Below are 20,297 nucleotides of genomic sequence, written 5' to 3'. Positions count from 1 at the left end.
CATTCCTTTGTGAACACACAATCTTTTCCTTGCAGCTAGTGCAAGGATGCTTAGTGTGTTTCAATTGCTTTTATCCATCATTCCTTCCTAACTGGGCTGAATGAGCTGAACTGCACCCGGCGACTTCTGTGCATCAGTATTTCTGCAGGAGAATTTCCTTTTGTTGTAGAAGTCTAATAAATCTTTAAAGATGGAATATTCTACTATTTATTGAATGTTTGTGTACATTATTGTATTAGACAGAAAAATCAGGTTGTGTGAATAGAAGGAAGTGCAGATGCTGGTCTGCAAAAAAAAGCAGTATAAATGTTGTGTGCCTGCTTATGACAGTGTTATAGACATTCAGTTTACACCAAAAACTTAGGTGTTCACAAGTAAATAACAACCATGCCGACTTGCAAATAAACCGCTATTTCAATATATTTGGTGTGTTTCAGTGCATTCCGATAACTTTAGAAGAAGAATGGCACAAATTGATCTCTGTGATGTTCAATCAACAAGCCTTGCTTCAATGCTTTCTTTCCTGTGCAAACAGGCCTTCCTGCTTCTTTGTTGAAAACTGGGTGGTAACAAGATTAATAGTGGAGCCTTACTCCTGAGTAATTGTTCAAACTGAAACCATCCAACCATATATGTAATGTTGATTAATAGGCAGTTTCTAGGCCTCCACTGCAACAGCTTCATGTATTCATTGACATCTGAATCAGAATGAGTTCTTAGAGGACACAACAAACAAAACAAAAATTAATATGCTCTAATAGCAGATGATTTCACTATCATAGCTGTGGAAATATCAGGAACTATACAAACAGCACAATATTCATCTACTTGCCCAAAATTGGATCTATAATGGAGAAACCAGTTAAATTTTGGGTAAGTGGTATAATAGGAGGTTGGATGACACTGAACAGGTTCAGCAAATTAGAAAATTTGGTACTGACGGATTAGAAAGGATAGAGAAGCTTCCAGGCAAGTTAAAGTTGTGGTGTTTGCAGTTCGGGCTATTTCCTAAGTTGATGTGGCCATTGACAGTAAGTGAGGTGCAAATTTCTAAGGTGGAAAGGTTAGAGAGATTGGTTAGTTCATATATTAGGAAATAGTTCAGAGTTCCACGGTGTGGCGTTATATGGCAAAAGGCATTCTCCATTTACCATTGTCTAGCCCAACAGAGGAGATTAAGTGTGCTAAGGTAAGGATAGAGTTGCAATTATTAGGGAGCAAGGATACCTTAGTTCGTAATCTGGTGCCAAATGTAACTAGAGGGAGGAAGTGGAACTCAAAGCAGGCAGTACGAGAAGCACAAGCAGCTCTGAGGCATACAGACATGGTCGGTAAGGTGCAGCAAGAGAACGGAGGCTTGGGGCTCAGCACAAGGAAACCAGTGTGGAGTAAGGTAGGTCCAACAGAGAGGAGGAAATTGGTTGTAGAGCAGATGCGTTGCTAGGAGGAAGCAGTGAGATGTTTAAGGGCAGTAGCTCAGGTTAAACAGGGACAGTGGATGAACTGGGAAAGTGTTGAAAAGAGGTTTAGCTGGAGGGACCTGTGGTGCATGGAAGTGGGTCATGTAAGTTTTCTTATAAGGGCTATTTATGATGTGCTGCCATCACCACAGAACCTCAAACAATGGGTAGGTGGTGACCTGGCCTGTCCCCTGTGTTCAGAGGTGGCAACATTGAGGCATATTTTGTCAGGATGTAGAACTAATCTTTCTCAGGGTTGGTATCACAAAATGCTGGAGTAACTCAGCAGGTCAGGCAGCATCTCTGGAGAGAAGGAATGGGTGACTTTTCGGGTTGAGACCCTTCTTCAGACTGATGTCAGGGAGGGCGGGACAAAGAAAGGATATAGGTGGAGACAGGAAGACAGTGGGAGAACTGGGAAGGGGGAGGGGAATAGAGGGACAGAGGAACTATCTAAAGTTAGAGAAGTCAATGTTCATACCGCTGGGCTGTAAGCTGCCCAAGCGAAATATGAGGTGCTGTTCCTCCAATTTGCGGTGGGCCTCACTCTGACACTGGAGGAGGCCCATGCAGAAAGGTCAGACTGGGAGGGGGAGTTGAAGTGCTCAGCCTCCAGGAGATCAGGTTGGTTAAGGCGGACTGAGCAAGGGTGTTGAGCGAAACGATCGCCGAGCCTGCTTTTGGTCTCGCCGATGTAGAGAAGTTGACAGCTGGAACAGCGGATACAATAGATGAGGTTGGAGGAGGTGCAGGTGAACCTCAGTCTCACCTGGAAAGGTTGGAGGAGGTGCAGGTGGCCTGGCCTGCTAAGTTACTCTAGCATTTTGTGATACCTTCGAATTGTACCAGCATCTGCAGTTATTTTCCTACACAACTTTCTCAGGGTTGGTATACTTGACGGCATAACCAGGTCTTGAAGTGCACAGCTGCAACAATTGAGAGGAGGAGAGCACAAGTGAATTCAGTAGGTGTCAAGACAGGGAAGGCAGCAAATCATTTTGGCCATGAGGGAGCAAAAAGAGGAGGGAAGTTTTCAGACAGGTATGAGTCAGGTCAGTTACAGGGAACCAATGATTGGGAGATGCAGGTAGATTTGGGAGAAATAATTATTTCCACAGGAAATAATTACTTTTAGTTTGAGACCTAATCTAGTGTTATGGTCAGTTAGTCAGAGGATCGTGTATTTTATAGAATTGACAATGCCTTGGTAAACTTAGTGGATGAGGCTTATGAAAGGAAAAAGCTTAGATATGTAGACTTGGCAGCAGACGTTGAGCAGCGAGGATGGAGAGAAAGGGTACATCCGGTAGAGGTGGGTTGTAGAGGTGGGTTGTAGAGGTTTCATAGCGCGATAGACAATATCGCTATTTGGTGATCTAGGAATTTGTGGACAAAGTTTGCGTCAGGCCGTAAAGCAGATGTCAGAGGCAGCAGAACAAGGCAGTAGGTGGATTTGGTGGAGAACAAATTGTGTCAGTTGAGGGCAGAAAGAAAACTTATGACATGCAGTATGTGCATTTTTTTGTAATTGTAGTCTGTGTAAGTGTATCCCGATCTTATGCAAGGGTAATATTTGTCGTGTTACAAGTTTAATGATGGGCTAAGACTAGTCGAAGATAGGATGCTGGGGTTTAGCATTTGTTTGAGTGAGTTTATTAGCCGCAGCTTCATTTATTTAGTAAATACTGGTTGCATAGATGGTGAGAACAGGCATTGTGGGGGGTTGTTCTGGGATGTCAGAACCATCTGTCGAGCCTTCCCGAGGTGTTGTGGGCCTAACTCAATGAAACATCAGTGAAGGGAGGTGCCCTTTTGATAAACCCAATGATATACTTGCATCTATATGATTAGTTAGAGCTAGTTAACATGTAGGAAGCTGTTTTTTTGCATACAGGCTTATTTATTGCCTTCGCATGTTGGTATATTCAGTTAGATAATACTTTGACTTTGGGCTTGGTTATCTTGGTTGAGCACTTATCCTGGAGTTATAGCACAAGTACTCTGTGTTTTAATTGTAATTATTTACAGAGCTGTAACTATTTCCACTGCTAAGATAGGGCCTAGAGAGTATGAATATAATTTCCTGAATTTGTAGAGGCTTCTTGGTAAGGTCATCTGGACAGGTATCTGCTGACGTTATCTTACTAGGTTAATTCCCGGAATGGCAGGACTGTCGTATGTTGAAAGACTGGAGCGGCTAGGCTTGTATACACTGGAATTTAGAAGGATGAGAGGGGATCTTATCGAAACATATAAGATTATTAAGGGGTTGGACACGTTAGAGGCAGGAAACATGTTCCCAATGTTGGGGGAGTCCAGAACCAGTGGCCACAGTTTAAGAATAAGGGGTAGGCCATTTAGAACGGAGGTGAGTCAGATAGTTGTAAATCTGTGGAATTCACTGCCTCAGAAGGCAGTGGAGGCCAAGTCTCTGAATGCATTCAAGAGAGAACTAGATAGAGCTCTTAAGGATAGCAGAGTCAGGGGGTATGGGGAGAAGGCAGGGACGGGGTACTGATTGAGAATGATCAGCCATGATCACATTGAATGGTGGTGCTGGCTCGAAGGGCCGAATGGCCTACTCCTGCACCTATTGTCTATTGACCTATAACTTTCCGCAGTCTCCAGCTTGAAGAGTTGAAATGATTTTGCAACTTTTCTACTATTTCTCTTGTCCTTGCCATCCTTGGCATTTTTTTCTATTTTTGGCATCACAATGGCACAGTGGTAGAGTTGCTGCCTTTCAGTGAGACCCAGATTCGATCCTGACCATGGATGCTGCCTGTGCAGAGTTTGTATGTTCTCCCTGTGACCTGTGTGTTTTTTCTCCAGGAGCTCCGATTTCCTCCTATGCTCCAAAGATGTACAGGTTTGCAGGTAAATTGGCTTAAGTAAAATTGTAAATTGTCTCCAGTGTGCGTCGGATAGTATTAGTGTTCGAGGATAGCTGGTCAGCAAGGACTCGGTGAGCCGGAGTGTCTGTTTCTGCACTTTATCTCTAAACAAAATTAAACTTTTGATGCTGTGTTGCTTTGCTTTTGCATACTTGTTGCCAATAAAAAGAATGTACTCAACTTTCTTCCTTTTAGGCAATTCCTTGGGATTGATTATTTGATTTAATGTGGCCAACGTAGGAACTGCAGACTCTTCTGCAGATGGGGTAGGATATGTCTGATGGGGAGGCAGTGTCTATTCTGTGAGATGATATGCTCTTTCTACAGTTTAAGTTCAGCTTCTGTGTTCTCCCCTATGCACAAACCTGGTCTCTTAAATCCCTTTTAAATGTATTCTGCTTTGGACAGCAGAGCCTACTGGGTAAAATTAGTGACTGAGCACTGGTCTGGTAGAGAAAGTTGATGTTGGGTTGCCTGTCGTTCCAGTGGATTTGGAGGAATTGTGTGGAAACAATGTAGCTGGCTTCTCTTCAGTGCCTTGAGATGTCTTGTGTCGGTATGCCAAGTCTCCGAAGGCAGAGAACACACTTTTAGAACTCCATAAATTTTGTGCCAGGTTTGAGTCTTAATCTTCAAATACTGTATTCTTTTGCTCGTGTGGCCAAACACTATGCTGGCACATTAAAGACAAAGGTGAATGTTAGAAAATCGAACATAGAATATAAGAAAGTAAAGTGCAGGAGCAGGCCCTTTGGCCCACAATGTCTGTGTACAACATGATGCCAAGGTAAACGAATCTATCTGCCCGTGTATGATCCAACCCCCCCCCCCCCCCCCCCCAGTCCCTGCACATCCATATGCCTATCTAAAAGCATCTTAAATGCTACTATTATATCTGCCTCCACCACCACCCTTGGCAGTGAATTCCAGGCACCCACCATCCTTTGTGTTTAAAAATGTGACCTGTACATTTCCTTAAAACGTTGCCCCTTTTACCTCTGCCTCTTGTCTTTGACATATCAACCCTGCACCCAGGATGCTGCACCATGACTTAATAATGCTTATACTCAATGCCCCGACCATTGAAGGCTGGCATACCCAATGCCTTTTTCCCCATACTATTTGTGTTGCTGCTTTCAGGGAGTAATGGACCTGGATGCCAAGATTCTTCTGTACATTAATGTTGTTAAGGGTCTTGCTATTAACTGTTTTCTTCCTCCTTATATTCAACCTCCTAAAGGGTGACATCTCACACTTGCTTGGATTAAACTCCAAATGCCATTTCTACGCCCATTACTGTAGCTGATCTATATTTTACAGTCTACTTTGACGGCCTTCCTCACTGTTCACAGCTCCACCTGTTTTGGTGTCATCTGAAAACTTACCCATCCATTCACATTTACATCCAAGACATTTATATATATTACAAACAATAGAGGTCCCAGCACAAATCGCTGTGGAACTCCATTGATCACAGACATCCAGCCTGAATAACACTATTCCACCACAGCCCTCTGTTTTCCATTAGTAAGCCAGTTCTGAATCCATACAGTTAAGTCAATCTGAATCCTGTGCATCTTAATCTTCTGGATCAGCCTTTTATGGGGGACTTTATCAAATGGCTTCCTAAAACCCTTGTGGACAATGCCAACTGCCCTACACTCATCTATCACCTACCACACCACCTCAAAAAAACTCAATCAAGTTTTGACATGACCTGCAAAGAAAAAAGCCATTCAGACCGTCCCTAATTAGCCCATTCTCTTCCTAATGGGAATAAATCCTATCCTGAAGAATCTTCTCTACCACTGACAAGAGGCTCAATGGCCTGTAATTCTCTGGATTCTCTTTACTTCCTTTCTTAAACACTCTCCAGTCTTCCATAATCTTGCTTGTTGCTGGAAATAATGAGATCTTTGCCATGACTCCTGCAATCTCCTCTCTTGCTACTGTTAATAACCTGGGATAGATCCAATCAGGCCCTGGGGATTTATCCACTTTAAATCCCTTCAAGAGCCCTCCCACCACTTTAATCTCAAACTCCCTTTGCATATTAGTAGTCTCCATACTGTCCACCATGCCCATCTCCTTGATGAATATTGATACAAAGTAGTCGTTTACCACCTCACTTACATCCTCAGACTGAAAGCACCAATTCCCTCCTTTATCCTTGAATTCCTTCCTTTTACGTTGTATTAGTCTGGTTCTTCCCACCATGATGCAATGGCGAGTGCACACACTGGCATACGAGCTCAAACAATGTATTTATCATTCATTCAGGACTTTCTCACAGACTGCCCATGTGCACAACAATGCATGTGTGACATAGTCTAAAGTTATTTGGTCAATGTCGCCTAAGTATCTGACTATTTCTTCTCACAGAATTATCTCCTTGCTTTTACATGTAGCTCCAAGTAATTTTGCTTCACTCTCCACTTTGATGTTAATCCTGATTTTTTTTTAATGTCTTGTTGCTTTTATAATAGTTACCATGATTTGTAATATTATTAAATTATTACCAGGGCTGCCATTTTGTACTGTCACATTTTCAGTTACTTGACTTACCTTTTTATTTGTAACAAGTGTTGCACATATTGGTTTTATGTTCTCTTTTGCTCAAATCTTCACTCGTACATGAACGCAAACAAGGTATATGTAGTTTATTTGGGAGTTTTTTTGCAGATTGCCACGCCATGGGTCATAAATTATATCACACATTTTACATGGAACAATCTCTGAGTGCTAAAAGACTGTGTTGGAATGCATGGTGCTTTTTGTCATCAGCATCTTCTGCCCTTTTATGACACTGGAAGTCTTATCAATAAATAATAAATTAGAAATCTTAGTAACTACAATAATGATGCAGATTTGCTTTGAAAAGTAAGAAACACAGAAGCTTTTAATAGGAAAGAAGTTTCTTAAACGTCCTGTGTGGAAATGGCCATCTTCTGAAATTCTTCCCCCTTCTATTGGAACCTGTTTGACACCTACAGTGGCCAGAAAATCACAACACAGCCAAATGTTACAACTTCTGCCTTGAGGATGGAAACTGTCTATCCAAACTTTTCCCAAAATTTGCGTTTTCCTGCCATTATTGAAATTATGAATACTTATTTTAACTCCATATCTTGTTGATAATTTCTGCCATAATTATTTCTACTCTCACATTCATAAAGCATTGATTATTAAAAATAATATAAAATAAAATAAAGGCACAAGAAACTGCAGTTGTTTCTTGGGCAAAAATCTTGAACATATATACAAAATAAAATTAACTGATGTGTATTAAAGTTGCAGAGGGGTTCACACTATTTCAAAATGAAAGATGACAATATTTAACTTTAAGTAGGTTTTCTCTGTTCAGTGTCACATTGACTTCTAAAACCACAGCTGTGATGGAGTATTGAGTTAGCATACAAAAACTATCTGACTTTGCTTGCAATTGCAGACTCTGGCCACCTAATGTTGCTGTGGAACAGCCTAACTCTGTAATGCAAGTTTTCAGCCATGTTGTAGGAGAGATTGGAAGGAATTTTAATTAGATTTGTTGGGAATTCAAATCTATTGTGGAGACCCCACCCTACCAGCACTTGCTGATCATTGATTTGCATGGCATGCTATCTGCTGACTTTCATTTAGTCCTCAACACATTGCTCTTGATTTGCCTCCATGGTTTCGGCTATTGCTGGGCTCTGTAATTTTTTATTCTTTCCACCCCTTCTTTTGTTATCCATGTCTGCATTCCCTCATGTCTATGTTTTGTACTGTCATTTGTACCATTGTGCCTGCAGCTAACACTGCATTTGACAGATGTGACTTTCATAACAGAACAATATTTTGTCCTGGAAGCACATTTCCCTTTCCCTGCTCTGCACTTACACTCCCTCTCTACTATCCATGTTTCCTCGATTTATTATCTATCTCTCATATCACCATTATGAGCTTTCAAATAAAATTTTGATTTTTATTCCTCTTCATACAGATTTTGGTTTAACTTCACTTCCTATCTAACATTATTTCTCCCTTGCATGCTTTCCCTTATTGATCCTCTCTCTACCTTCATCTATTCCTTGTTCCTCTTCAATTGTTCTTCTCCTTCCCCCATTCCCCTCGCCATCCTGCCCACTCACCTCATTCTCTACCATCTCTTTCTGTTTTGGACTCTACCACTCTAACCATAACCAATTTAATTAGCTTCATCTCTTCTCTTGGTCCGGTGCCCTTCCAATGGCAAGCCTTTCTTGGCTTGATTAATGATATTGATCTAGTCTCCATTACATCACTACAGACAACAAATGAAAAGGAGTATAAAAATTCGTAAGACAGTCACAATGCTGGAGTAACTCAGCAGAACAGGTAGCATCTCTGGATATCAGAAATGGGTGATGTTTCAGGTCGAGGCCCTTCTTCAGGCAGAGTCAGGGACGAGAGAGACACAGAATAAGGAAGTGTAAGGTATGAGAACGAGACATCAAAAAGGGGATGAAGCTCACGGAAAATGCCAAATAGATCATTGTTAGCTAGGAGAAGGTGACAATGAAACAAACAGAGATAAAATTTAATCAAGGGAGCAGGCAGACTGGCCGGATAATGAGGAATGGGGAAAGATGGGGAGAGAGGGAAAGCAAGCGTTACTTGTAGTTAGAGGTCAATATTTATACCGCTTAAGTGTAAACTCTCCCTCTCCATCCCTCACCCTTCCTAGTTCTCCGACCAGTCTGACTGTCCCCTTGATTAAATTTTTAGTTGTCACCTTCTCCAAACTAACAATGATCTATTCTACATTTTCCTTGATCCCCATCCCCTTTGATGTCTCATTCTCACACCTTACACTTCCTTATCTCTGTGCCTCCCTCTCCCCTGGCTCTCTGTCTGAAGAAGGGCTTGACCCGAATTATCATCCATTTCTTCTATCCAGAGATGCTGCCTGTCCCGCTGAGTTACTCCAACATTTTGTATCTATCAACGGTGTAAACCAGCATCTGCAGGTCCTTCCTGTATAAAAAGTCATAAAGCAGTGTGGCAGAAACACTTGCATTTATTCACCACTCTATGGCCTTGCGTTACCTAAAGATTACATTTGCTCTTAACTTCCATTTTGTAGCACCACAGCAGCCTGGCACTCGGTGCAGCAAGATTTGAAATATAAAGAATAAATTAACTATAGATTATTGTATGTTATTTGAAATTTGATCTTTATGTAAAACATAAAAAAACATTAAAAACTTCATCCATTCGTAGTGTGTCTGTACATTCAGTATTGCATGTGTTATACCCAGTAGTGTCAGCACCTCCCTTATTCTGTAAGCAGAGCATTTTTGCCACTTATGCGGCCCTTGGGGTGGTATCCCTTCCCTTGTTTGAGGGGTGTCCCCACTAGGCACAGCCCCTCAATTTCCAGTAATGGAAGGCGCCTAATCTGTGGTACTCCCCCACAGAACCTTTTGCGATGGCTGCACCCAGCTTCAGTGTATCCCTGAGCATGTAATTCTGCAGTCTGAAATGGGCCAGTTGGCATCGTTCCCTTACGTCCATCTCACTTTGCTGGAACACCAAAGAGTTTAGAGCAGACCAAATAGCGTCTTTCACTGAGTTGATGGCCTTCCAGCAGCATTTGATGTTTGTCCCTGGGAACAGCCCATAGATCAGAGAGTCATCTGTAATACAGCTGCTAGGGTGAACCGTGACAAGGACCCTTGTGTATTTCGCCAGATCCTCGTGACAAATGCATGAACTGCAAAGAGGCAGATTTTCAATGTCCTTTGGTCGCAGCCAGATTGGAAGTGGGAGGCCGATGTGCTTTCTCCACAATAACTTATTTGCATCCACAGATAACTAAGCAAGTTTGAGAAGAGAAAAATGCTGCAGTGTTATTTTTAGAAATGTTGTTGCAAGTAATTAAATCATCTCTGATTGTGAATTGTGCTTAAAATATGGGAAACTGGAAAAAATATTTAAACGTTATAAAGTTATGCAACTATACTGGGTATTTAAAACAATTACTTGCATTTTTGTTCTGAGCATTGATGTGTGATCTAAACAGAAAACAGTGACCTAGATATGCAGAGGTGACCTACATTCAACTGAGTGCTGTGACTTTCGATTTTATTGTTTGTGAATTATCAGTCATAATCCACAGCTCCTCCTTTCTGAAACACACCTGAGTGATGGCAGTTTCTGTTGTGCTGCAGGGAAAGACATCTACATCTGTATTTTGTTATCAACTGCGAATTGGAAATGACAGGAGAAATCTTTTTTTATTTATAGAGCAACAATTACCTGCAAATTGCCTTTTAACTATTATGGTCTTGCAGCATTTCAGGCCCAATCTGACACCAAATCTTGTCATGCAAGAAAGAATACCAGTCACACCTTTTCTCATTGTTTTTACTTTTCACTTCCATAATGATATAGTGTTTACCTCATTCATAGTTGAATTGCTCGACATGTTTAAATTAATTAACATTATTGATATTCAAACAGCAAAGATCAGTTTTTAACAGTGATTTCTTCTCAATTGCTTTACTTTTTCTTGAAAGTTTAGCAATGTTTTATACAATGTCTTGTTCGGTCAGTGTGGATAGAGCCTTGTGATCTTTAAAGTTCTGAAAACATAAGCAGTTCAGTATCTTTTAAGGCAAGTATTTGGCTGTTTTACCTTTATTTAAGCTATTATTATTCAGATAATTGTAATATGTAGCAATGTAGATAATTATCTGAGTAATTGAGCTGTCCAGGCAATGACCATCTTCTCATTTGTGAGCACTATTTGCATCACAATCCATTGAACTACTGAAAAATGTATGCACGGTCACAGGTCTCGCTTTCCAGAGCAACCACCCTCCACCCAAGCTGATGAACTGGAAGAATGGTTGGTGCAAAATATTGGCTTTATCTTCATGGATGGATTTGTCTGTGATAGAGATCTTTGTGGTTGTTCTTATGGTTATGGCGTGCTTGCAATTTGTTGCAAAGTAATGATGTCTTGTTTCTTAGATTAAATGTCTGGTCAGTCAGTCTCAAAATTTCCATTCTCAACCTCTTCATATTTACTAAAATAAGAACTCCTGGAGGTATAGAAGACCATTTGCAGGCCTGTGATCCAGCATTTAAATCCCATTCGTAAAGCATAGGAATGGAAATTCTCAGGGAGGGAGCAAATTTGGGAATCAGAAATACTATCTTGATGTTTGTTGCACTGATGTACATTCCTGTTGCTGCTGGTTTTGTCGTAAGCTCCCTGGCCTTGGATATGGTATAGTTAACCAGGACATTCTTTGAAATTCTTAGGATATTTTCTCAAACATTGACTCAATGAAAAGACCCAATAAACTGCAGATGTTGGAAATCTGAGATAGAAACAGAAAATACTGGAATAACTCAGATCACACATCAACCAAGGAAAAAGAAACAGAAGATAGACACAAAAAGCTGGAGTAACGCAGCAGGACAGGCAGCATCTCTGGAGAGAAGGAATGGGTGACATTTTGGGTCGAGACCCTTCTTCAGATTCAGATCCAGGAATCTTCACCTTGGTGGATTTCTTGGACCACCTACAGATTTCAATACTTTTTATTTCTTTCGTCTAATTCCACAAGAATGATTTAAATGAATAAATATCAGGCTTTTACATTTGTATTATAACTTTATGAAAAATAGTTGATCAAAAAGAAAAAAAAATTGCTGCCATTTTCAGATTGTTCATGTTACCTATAAATGCTCCAGTGACAAATCCTTTGAACGTGATTATCAAGAGGACAATTCCCCTTTAAATTCGGATTATATCCGTTGTTTAAAATATTAAAAAATCACTTGTTATTCAACCGTTTCTGCTATAGTTCTGTTAAATATTTCCTTTTGCTGAAACCGACGTTTTAATTTCAGATAGTGACTGAATGTAGATCAGAAACATCGGGTTTCTCCTCAGCTCAAAGGGTCTTTTTTAAAGGTCAGGCTCCCCAGTGTTCTGATCACCCACTACCTTCATTGAATATAAGGCCCAGCATTTATTTCCATGTCATCTACTTACTGGTGCTTTAGGTTAAAATAGCATGAAGTCAGAAAACTCACGAGAGTCACAGGAAACAAAGATAACTTCATTTTAAAACAAAACTTAATTCAAAGTAACACCTTTTTACCCACCATATATCTAGCTGCAGGTTTATTTTCATCTACAAAAGATGAACATTTTTGGAAGGACTTAATGTCTGTTGCCTTTGCTACTTCATTATTCTAGTTATGATTTGGCCTATTGTAAAAGTACTTAGCATTCAAGTGAGATGGCAGAATGAATTGGGTTCCTGCCTGCATGAGACTGAATGCAGGCTATTTCTTGGAGGAAATACTGCAGCCTTCTGGACTGCGTCTGTTTCTCGAGGGAGAGGCTGCCGAAGTCACACCCACCAGCGAGAAGGAAAAGGAGGAGGAGGAAGAGGGGTGGGGGTGGGGGTTGAATGAAAGACAAGACAAGCCCTAAACACCATGTCACTCTGTGAAGGAGATAGCAGCAACAAGGCTGGAAGGCTGGTGGAAGCACGGAAAGCTTAAGAGGAAGCCGGGACTGCAGTGATTTTTAGCGTGCTAAATTATCTTACTCATCTTTCAAAGTAATTGGAGTTGCCGAGGGCAGTATCAACTGACATTTTGGCATTAACACTTTTATCAAATAGCAAGGATTGTATACCCTTTTTGTAAAGGAAGGACAAGCACCGACAGAACTCCGAATCCAAAGGAAAAATCTTTCAGCTGTATTTAAACTGGCAAGCAGCAGAAGGCAGAGAAGTCCCGAAAGCCTCATCAGTCATTGACACTGTCAGGAATAGTGGTTTAAGAGGAAGAAGGGCCTGGGGCACTACACGCTGTCAGCGAGTTCCCTGCATCGGAGATAAAGATTCCATCTACATGGGCAAACGTTTGGAACAGCAGCCAATGTACCCTCAGTACACTTACTATTACCCTCATTACCTCCACACAAAGGTACTGTATGCAAACAGTTTGTGTGTGTGTGTGTGTGTCTTTTACACTGTTTGTACACATATATTTATGTACTTACTGAATGATGAATGTCAAGTCAACTACAGATGACTGTGAATTATATTCTGTTTTTACCTCTCCTGAACAGAGTGTCCTGCAGGCAAACTATTAGTCTAAATGGGTACTTGAAAGAGGAAGGTCTGTTATTATAGATTGCCTGTTTATAGGATTAACACTTTTTAAATGCAGCTAATTGAAACCTTTTAATTGCTCTCTTTTTGAAAAATAGAGATTTCATTTGCTTTCATTTTAAACATTACTCTGCTCTTTATTGAAGTATCATGAATGCTGGTTGATTTCTCGGGTGACATGTCATTTACCTGTTAGTTGAGCTGCCGAGAAGGCCTACGCGCTTTGCTTTTTTTTTTGCTACAAATTTGACCGCAGCTGGTGACACTTTGATTTGATTTATAATTTTAATGCATTTGCTTCCCTGTTGCCAGTGGCAACTATTTTAGACAGTACATATTGCATACCGCTTTTTCAAAGTGGGTCTGGCTTTGCTCATTGTACAATCCAGCTGGTTTTATTTCCTACACTATTATACAGCATTTTACAAGGTTTTTTCCCCTTCAAGGTCGATTTCCAGAGAATGTGATCTCTGCGAGTGTTCAGCCTACACCCTGTTGGCTGCTTTGGGTTGGTGCCGCCTGCTACAGTGCCTGCAGTCCTGTGTTTAAAACATGGATAAAACACAGCAGTAAAATGTGAACTGTTTCAATCATCTTTGTATTTTTTCTTCCATTTTCCTTTTTGTCTTTTTCAAATATCCGAAAGCAGAGCAGAAAAAAAACATGGACTACAGTCCACAAAGTAACCAAGAGCGCATGTTAACAGAGCAGAAGGAAAACATCTGGTTTTTATTAACTGGAAAGCTAGTCATCAGCTCCTGGGCCATTTTAATAACACTAGCAGAAGTCCTGGTTCAGCTGCAATTTTAGCAAAGCTCAGTCTGAATCTGAGACCGGTCGGACCCATCTTATCTTCATGAGGATAGGGCGACTCTTTCTGACTTTAGTGGTTTTACACAGGCTGATTTTATATACAAAAATTCTGTTATTTAATCAGCAATGAAGAATAAACTTTGTCATTATCTTTCTGTTGTGATTGTGAAGAAATTAATACCATAATGCTAATTTTAATCAACCTGCTGTTGGTTGAAATGTAATGTATTCCTTACTTAAATGTGTTATAGTGGACAATAGCGCCATTTCTTCTGAAAATTTGGTGGGTTTCAATTTGATTCACTAGTCTTCCTTTTGAACGTTACTTCAGTCACTGTTGGTAAATACGTAATATTACTCTTCAGCTCTTTTTGATTGAATGCTCCTAACAGGTTAAAAACCTGAGAGAGCAATTGTGCAGTACAGTTTAGACAGTATGGTTTAAAATGTAAGCCAGACAGTTTTCAGAGGTTAAGAATAATTTGCGATAAAGAACATTGAGAATATTCTTTCAATTGTGTAAAAGGTAGACATGAGAAAATACACCAAATGTGGGGAATGTTGCATTTTAAACATGATTCGCCTGTTTACCACAGTATACTTTAGAACTGTGTTCCATTGCCTCTATGGATCTGAAAACTATGATTCCATGATATCGAAAATAATTATTCTCAACAATTTCTTGTATTGTAAATGATAGAATCAACTTGAAAATGAGCTAATATTAAATGCTGGGACAAATGTTTATTGGGCCGCCCAGTCCATTTTTAAATTAAACCCATAAAGTATGTTTCCATATGCAGGACACATCACTTATCATTGTGTGATTCAGCCGGTGTACTGTATTGTCACATTCATTTCAGATAATTTTATAATGCTGAATTGAAAGAGAATTTCTCCTCCCCAGTACCAATGAGTTTCAATTTAACTGTGGTTTTACACACTGCATGTCTGCACTATGATGTTCCAATTGTGTAATTCAGCCTGTGTACTGTGGCAAAGCAAAACCAAAGATACCTATTGATTCAAAATGGAATTCAAGTCTCTGCAAATGTGCTCCATTGTGATTTAATCTCCAGTGACTTGCTACATTCTGACATTGGCAAACTGAAGTTGATATCAATTTGACTGCCTCTGGTAATACCCATTTGGTAATATCTTGTTTTTCGAAGAGAGCATCTGGCTTCAGCCATTTTACAACATGTATAACGTATTCAAAACAGTTGTGTCCTGAACTGGTGGCAATCTTCAATTAAGGGGAGTTTAATATTTTGTTATGGAACTATGATCATTCCTGTTAGGCAGTGGGGCTGTGTTTATATTTTAAGACGTGGCCATATTATTCCAGAATAAAATTAGGTTGCAACTTTGAGACCTTTGTTAAAGTGGTTTTGTCTGTAGATATGCTGTAATAAAACCAAATTCACAATGCACTCACTTTATTTATATTATAAAAATATGTCAAAGTGCAAACCAAGTCCACAATAAAACCGCCATCCTAAAGCAGACATAGCCCCCGGCTCCTGATTTGACTTTTAAAGAAAATATTCCAACACATTCTTGTGGAGCATTAAACAGTTTCCTGTGTACTCTCCTGAGTACTGTTTTGGAAAATCTAAATGCAGCCTAAAAAGGTATAGAAGGTTTGCAATTGTGGTACTGGTTTGCTAAATAAATAAATTCAGTACGTTTCAAAACCGTTAAGTATTCTAGGTCAATTTATATTTAAAAGCAGCACTGCTGCAAATTGTTTGAATTGCAAGAGCTGAAGGGGGTTTGGGCCAATCGTGATCTGGGAAACAATATCTCATATGGAATAGACTTTAAACTACAAGTTTTTTTTGTTAATTGAAAGCCTTAATTTGCAAGATTAAAAAAAGAGAGATTAGTGGATTATCTGGTAAACCTGTGAGGAAGATTTCCCATCTTGATTTTGCAGATTAAGTACCATATTTTGAGATGAGATTAAAACAGGAATAAAGCTTGACCAATGCCGAAAGTTTGAAGTAAAATCCCCAAATGCTCGAGAGATGTGTCTTAAACGAAGGAGCCAAATCTGAATCCGTAATGTTACCATGTCCACAGATACCGTCACGTACTCTGTAATCACAATATTTTGTATTTTAATTGAAGAAGTGCAAAATAATATGATCATTAAGACTATATTTTTGCTAAATTCAAACCCTTCCCTGACTTTGCTGGCCTTTAGTACAATGGTCATGTATTGCTACTCCCACAGTGAATCACTGACCTGTGTACCTTTCCTCCAAATTTACAAAGTATGATGGTAGACACAAAATGCTGGAGTAACTCAGCGGGTCAGGCAGCATCTCGGGAGAGAAGGAATGGATGGCATTTTGGGTCGAGACCCTTCTTCAGACTGATTGACATTCTCCTCCTCTCTCCGACATGTCAACTCCTTACAAAGTGTGACCCCTTTGGTCCTGCTAATCTGACCTTTCTCTTTACTTCCTTCTGCCAGTTCTGTCTTGCATTACCCAGGGATGCTGGAATTTGATATTGAAAAGTTAGTGAATCAAAATTGTGTATTCAGAATTTGGGGGGGAAACAAAACACTTGTTGCATGGTCATTCTATTTATCACGGTGCTAATTCACAAAATATGTCAGCGTAACATTGCTGGGTATGATTTGGTTTGACAACCATGGCCTTTTCATAGCGTAAGGTTACTGAAGACCCCCCCTATTGTATGCTCATTTCGCAGTCTGGTCACTTTTTATCACATTTTCTGAATCCTCTTCTCAACCATCTGGACTCACAGAAGGGTCTTGATGCAGGGATTCCATACTGCAGCCAACGTGATAAAGTTCTGTTATCCTGTATTCTTCAGACTGTGTTTAGTGCTGTGTGTAGAACCAGGGTCAGATGGAGGGAGCAATTCATCAAGCAAACACAGATTTCAAACTGTCTTCTCTTACCATCTGTAGCTTGGAGTGAAGCCAGGAATGGACAAGACATAGAGATGCTCTCAAGCTATGTTCTCAATATCACCTTAAAATATAAGCTCATTACTTCCAGAACTAATACTTTTAGATTCAAAAAAGGTTACTGTCAACTTTGGCAAGGTCACTCAGAACTTCTAAAACTAAATGTTAAAAATGCGGGGGGGGGGGGGAAATCACAGTATTTTTCATGTCCAGTAAAGTTAAATGTAAAGTAAAAAATAAGAATAATTTTATTCCCACGATCTTTTGTTTTGTTTGAGATAGGTTAGACTGTTCTGTATAATCAATAATTGTGCTTGATTTTGGTTTGTTGTACAAAATTCTGAGATGAGAAATCTTTTTTAAATTTCATGTTTTAATGTATGTTTGGAAACCTGTGGGTGTGAAGAATCCCAAGGTGTGACGCAGCTTCTGTATATGTAATATTCCTTCCTGATGGTCCATTTGCAACCAGATTATTACTTATTATTAAGCATTGATTAGTTAATATACAAGGTAACTCCTTCCATAACAACTGCCTTTAGAATCCTAACATGCCACATCGACCAACATTTTTCTAGGTTGCATTTGATATCAGCCAGAATGACATAAGATAAATCAGTTGGTCTGATCAGAATCTAAAACTTAACCTGACTATTTTAGAGAGTAGCTCCATTGCTCCACGGTGGGATAGCTTTCATTATGACATATTTGTAAATTGTGGGTGGCAGAGTGGGGCAGATGGTAGAATTGCTGCTTCAGCGCTAGAGATCCCAGTTTGATCCTGACCTTGGACAATGTCTCTGGGGAGTTTGCATGTTCTCACTGTGACTGCATGGGTTTCATCCACGTGCTCCGGTCTCCCCACTCTTTCCAAAGGCTGAAGAAGGGTCTCGACCCGAAACATTATCCATTCCTTCTCTCCTGAGATGCTGCCTGACCCGCTGAGTTACTCCAGCATCTTGTGTCTACCTCTTTCCAAAGGCATGTGGGTTTGTAGGTTAATTAGCCTTTGTAAATTTCCCCTAATGTATTTGGAATGCATGTAATAGTGGGATAACAGAAGCAGTGTGAACGGGTCACCAATGGTCCGCATGGACCTGTTTCCATGCTACGTCCCTAAACTAAACTAAACTAAACTAAATTGAACATTTAGTCAAAAATAATTCAATCTAAAACTTATCTAAGATACAAAAGCAATTAACATTGAGTGGAGGGAGGAGTAAAAAAATCATAATTTTTCGAAGTTTCTTTCATAGATCAAAGGTTCTAAGGTTTATTATGATAATTTGAATTCAAATAAAATGATGAAGAGTGAGGATGTTTTTATCAGAATAATACTATTGCAAGGGAGCGATTAGAGCTTTGGTCATTGCCTTCAAATAAACCTTGAAACAAGACATACTGTTGAACTTTGGAATTAATCTATTAAATTGCAGAGGCCATGGCTGAGGTTATGGTGATGTTTGCAAAAGATAGTAAAAATGTAATATATTGGTTGAGAAGCCTGCGACAATTCGTGATGGTGCTTGGAAACCGTGATTGCGTAATGTTTGTACATAGTGGCGACCTGTAAGTATTGGACGAAGTGCAGTTCTGTAACATTAACATTTTTCAACTGTTTTTATGGCAAACTAACTTTGTGTGGTGTTTATCTGTAGACTGTGGTGACCATGCTCATTTTGTAGACCTTAACTGAATTCTGAAATTATCACAATGTAAACTATAATCTTCACCACAGACAGATTGGCCCTTCATTAGAATACTTGGTTAATCAGGTGGATTTCAGAATTGATGGATAATCTATATTGCCAAATCACCCCACCAATAAAATAAGGTATGACTGCAATGTGTGCTTTAATTAACATGAATATCATTCACATGATCAAATAATTTCCAAGGCATTTTATTTATAGCATTACTATCCCCATCCAGCTACACTGAAAATGTAACTAAGAGATGCCTTACTCTCGAAGGAAGTTTCTCTGAGTACCTAGAACATGGAAGTATTCCATCAATTACACTTTATTACAAGATGCAAAAGTGGGATAACATAGAACTAGTGTACGGGTGATCGATGGTTGGCATGGACTTGGTGGACCAAAGGGCCTGTTTCAACACTCTTATCTCTAAACTAAATCACATCTATAATACAGACATTGTTCATGTTAAGCGAAATCAGCAGCTGCTGAAAATCTAAAATAAAACCAGAAAATACTGCAGCTGAGATCATTATAAACTCACTGACCAGCACCATTATCTCAATTATACTTCCTCCTGCCTGCCTGCCTGCTGCAAATACTGCAGATCTCCAAGTTCTCTTTCTGTCACCTACATTAATGATGATTTTTTTTTTCTCCTTAATCATGGATTCTCTCCAACCAGTCCTCGACTAGATCCTATCTATCTTCACACACACACACACACACACACACACACACACACGGAAATTGTGACAGAAAGGGAGCGAGGGACGGTTTGAGAGAGAGAGATATCGTGAGAAAGATCGACAGAAACAGAGATAGAGAGTGCGAGATAGAGGGCGAGCAGGGGGAGAGGAGGAGGCAGAGGGACACTCAGTCCATTTCAGTCTGTATCTCTGTGTCATTCTCTCTCTTTCTCCCTCTATCTCCCTCTCTGTCTCTTTCTCTGTCTCTTTCTCTGTCTCTCTCTCTGTCACTCTCTCTGTCACTATCTCTCTGTCTCTCTCTGTCTCTCTCTCTCTGTCTCTCTCTCTGCCTCTCAGTCTCTCTCTGTCTCTCCGCCTCTCTCTCCATCTCTCTCTCCATCTCTCCCTCTCCCTCCCACTCTCCCTCTCTCCCTCTGTCTCTCTCTATCTCTGCCTCTTTCTCTCTCTCTCTCTCTGCCTTTCTCTCTCTGTCTCTCTCTCTGTCTCTCTCTCTGTCTCTCTCTCTCTCTCACTCTCTCTCTCTGTCTCTCTCTCAGAGATAGAGAGTGCGAGATAGAGACCGAGCGGGGGAGAGGAGGAGAGGGTGACGGGAGTAGAGAGGGAGGCAGAGGG

General features: G+C 40.1%; 1 protein-coding gene across 6 annotated transcripts in view; it reads left to right on the top strand.

Moving 5' to 3' along the window:
- Window positions 1–20,297, top strand: part of LOC144605442 (RNA-binding motif, single-stranded-interacting protein 3) — a 1,037,045-nt gene that overhangs the window by 443,806 nt on the left and 572,942 nt on the right. For 2 of the 6 annotated variants that reach the window (XM_078420745.1, XM_078420754.1), the window contains exon 1: window positions 12,821–13,330. The exons of the other annotated variants lie outside the window; for them this stretch is intronic. In XM_078420745.1, coding sequence (XP_078276871.1) covers window positions 13,256–13,330 — 75 coding nt within the window. In that variant the 5' untranslated portion in view covers window positions 12,821–13,255. Of the gene's footprint in view, window positions 1–12,820; window positions 13,331–20,297 lie in introns of those variants that run through there. 6 annotated transcript variants of the gene reach the window in all.

This window comes from Rhinoraja longicauda, chromosome 2 (assembly GCF_053455715.1).
Source record: "Rhinoraja longicauda isolate Sanriku21f chromosome 2, sRhiLon1.1, whole genome shotgun sequence".
NCBI classification, from domain to species: domain Eukaryota; kingdom Metazoa; phylum Chordata; class Chondrichthyes; order Rajiformes; family Arhynchobatidae; genus Rhinoraja; species Rhinoraja longicauda.
The sequence above is the reverse complement of the archived record's forward strand: the minus strand, read 5'-3'. Positions and strand labels throughout refer to the sequence as shown.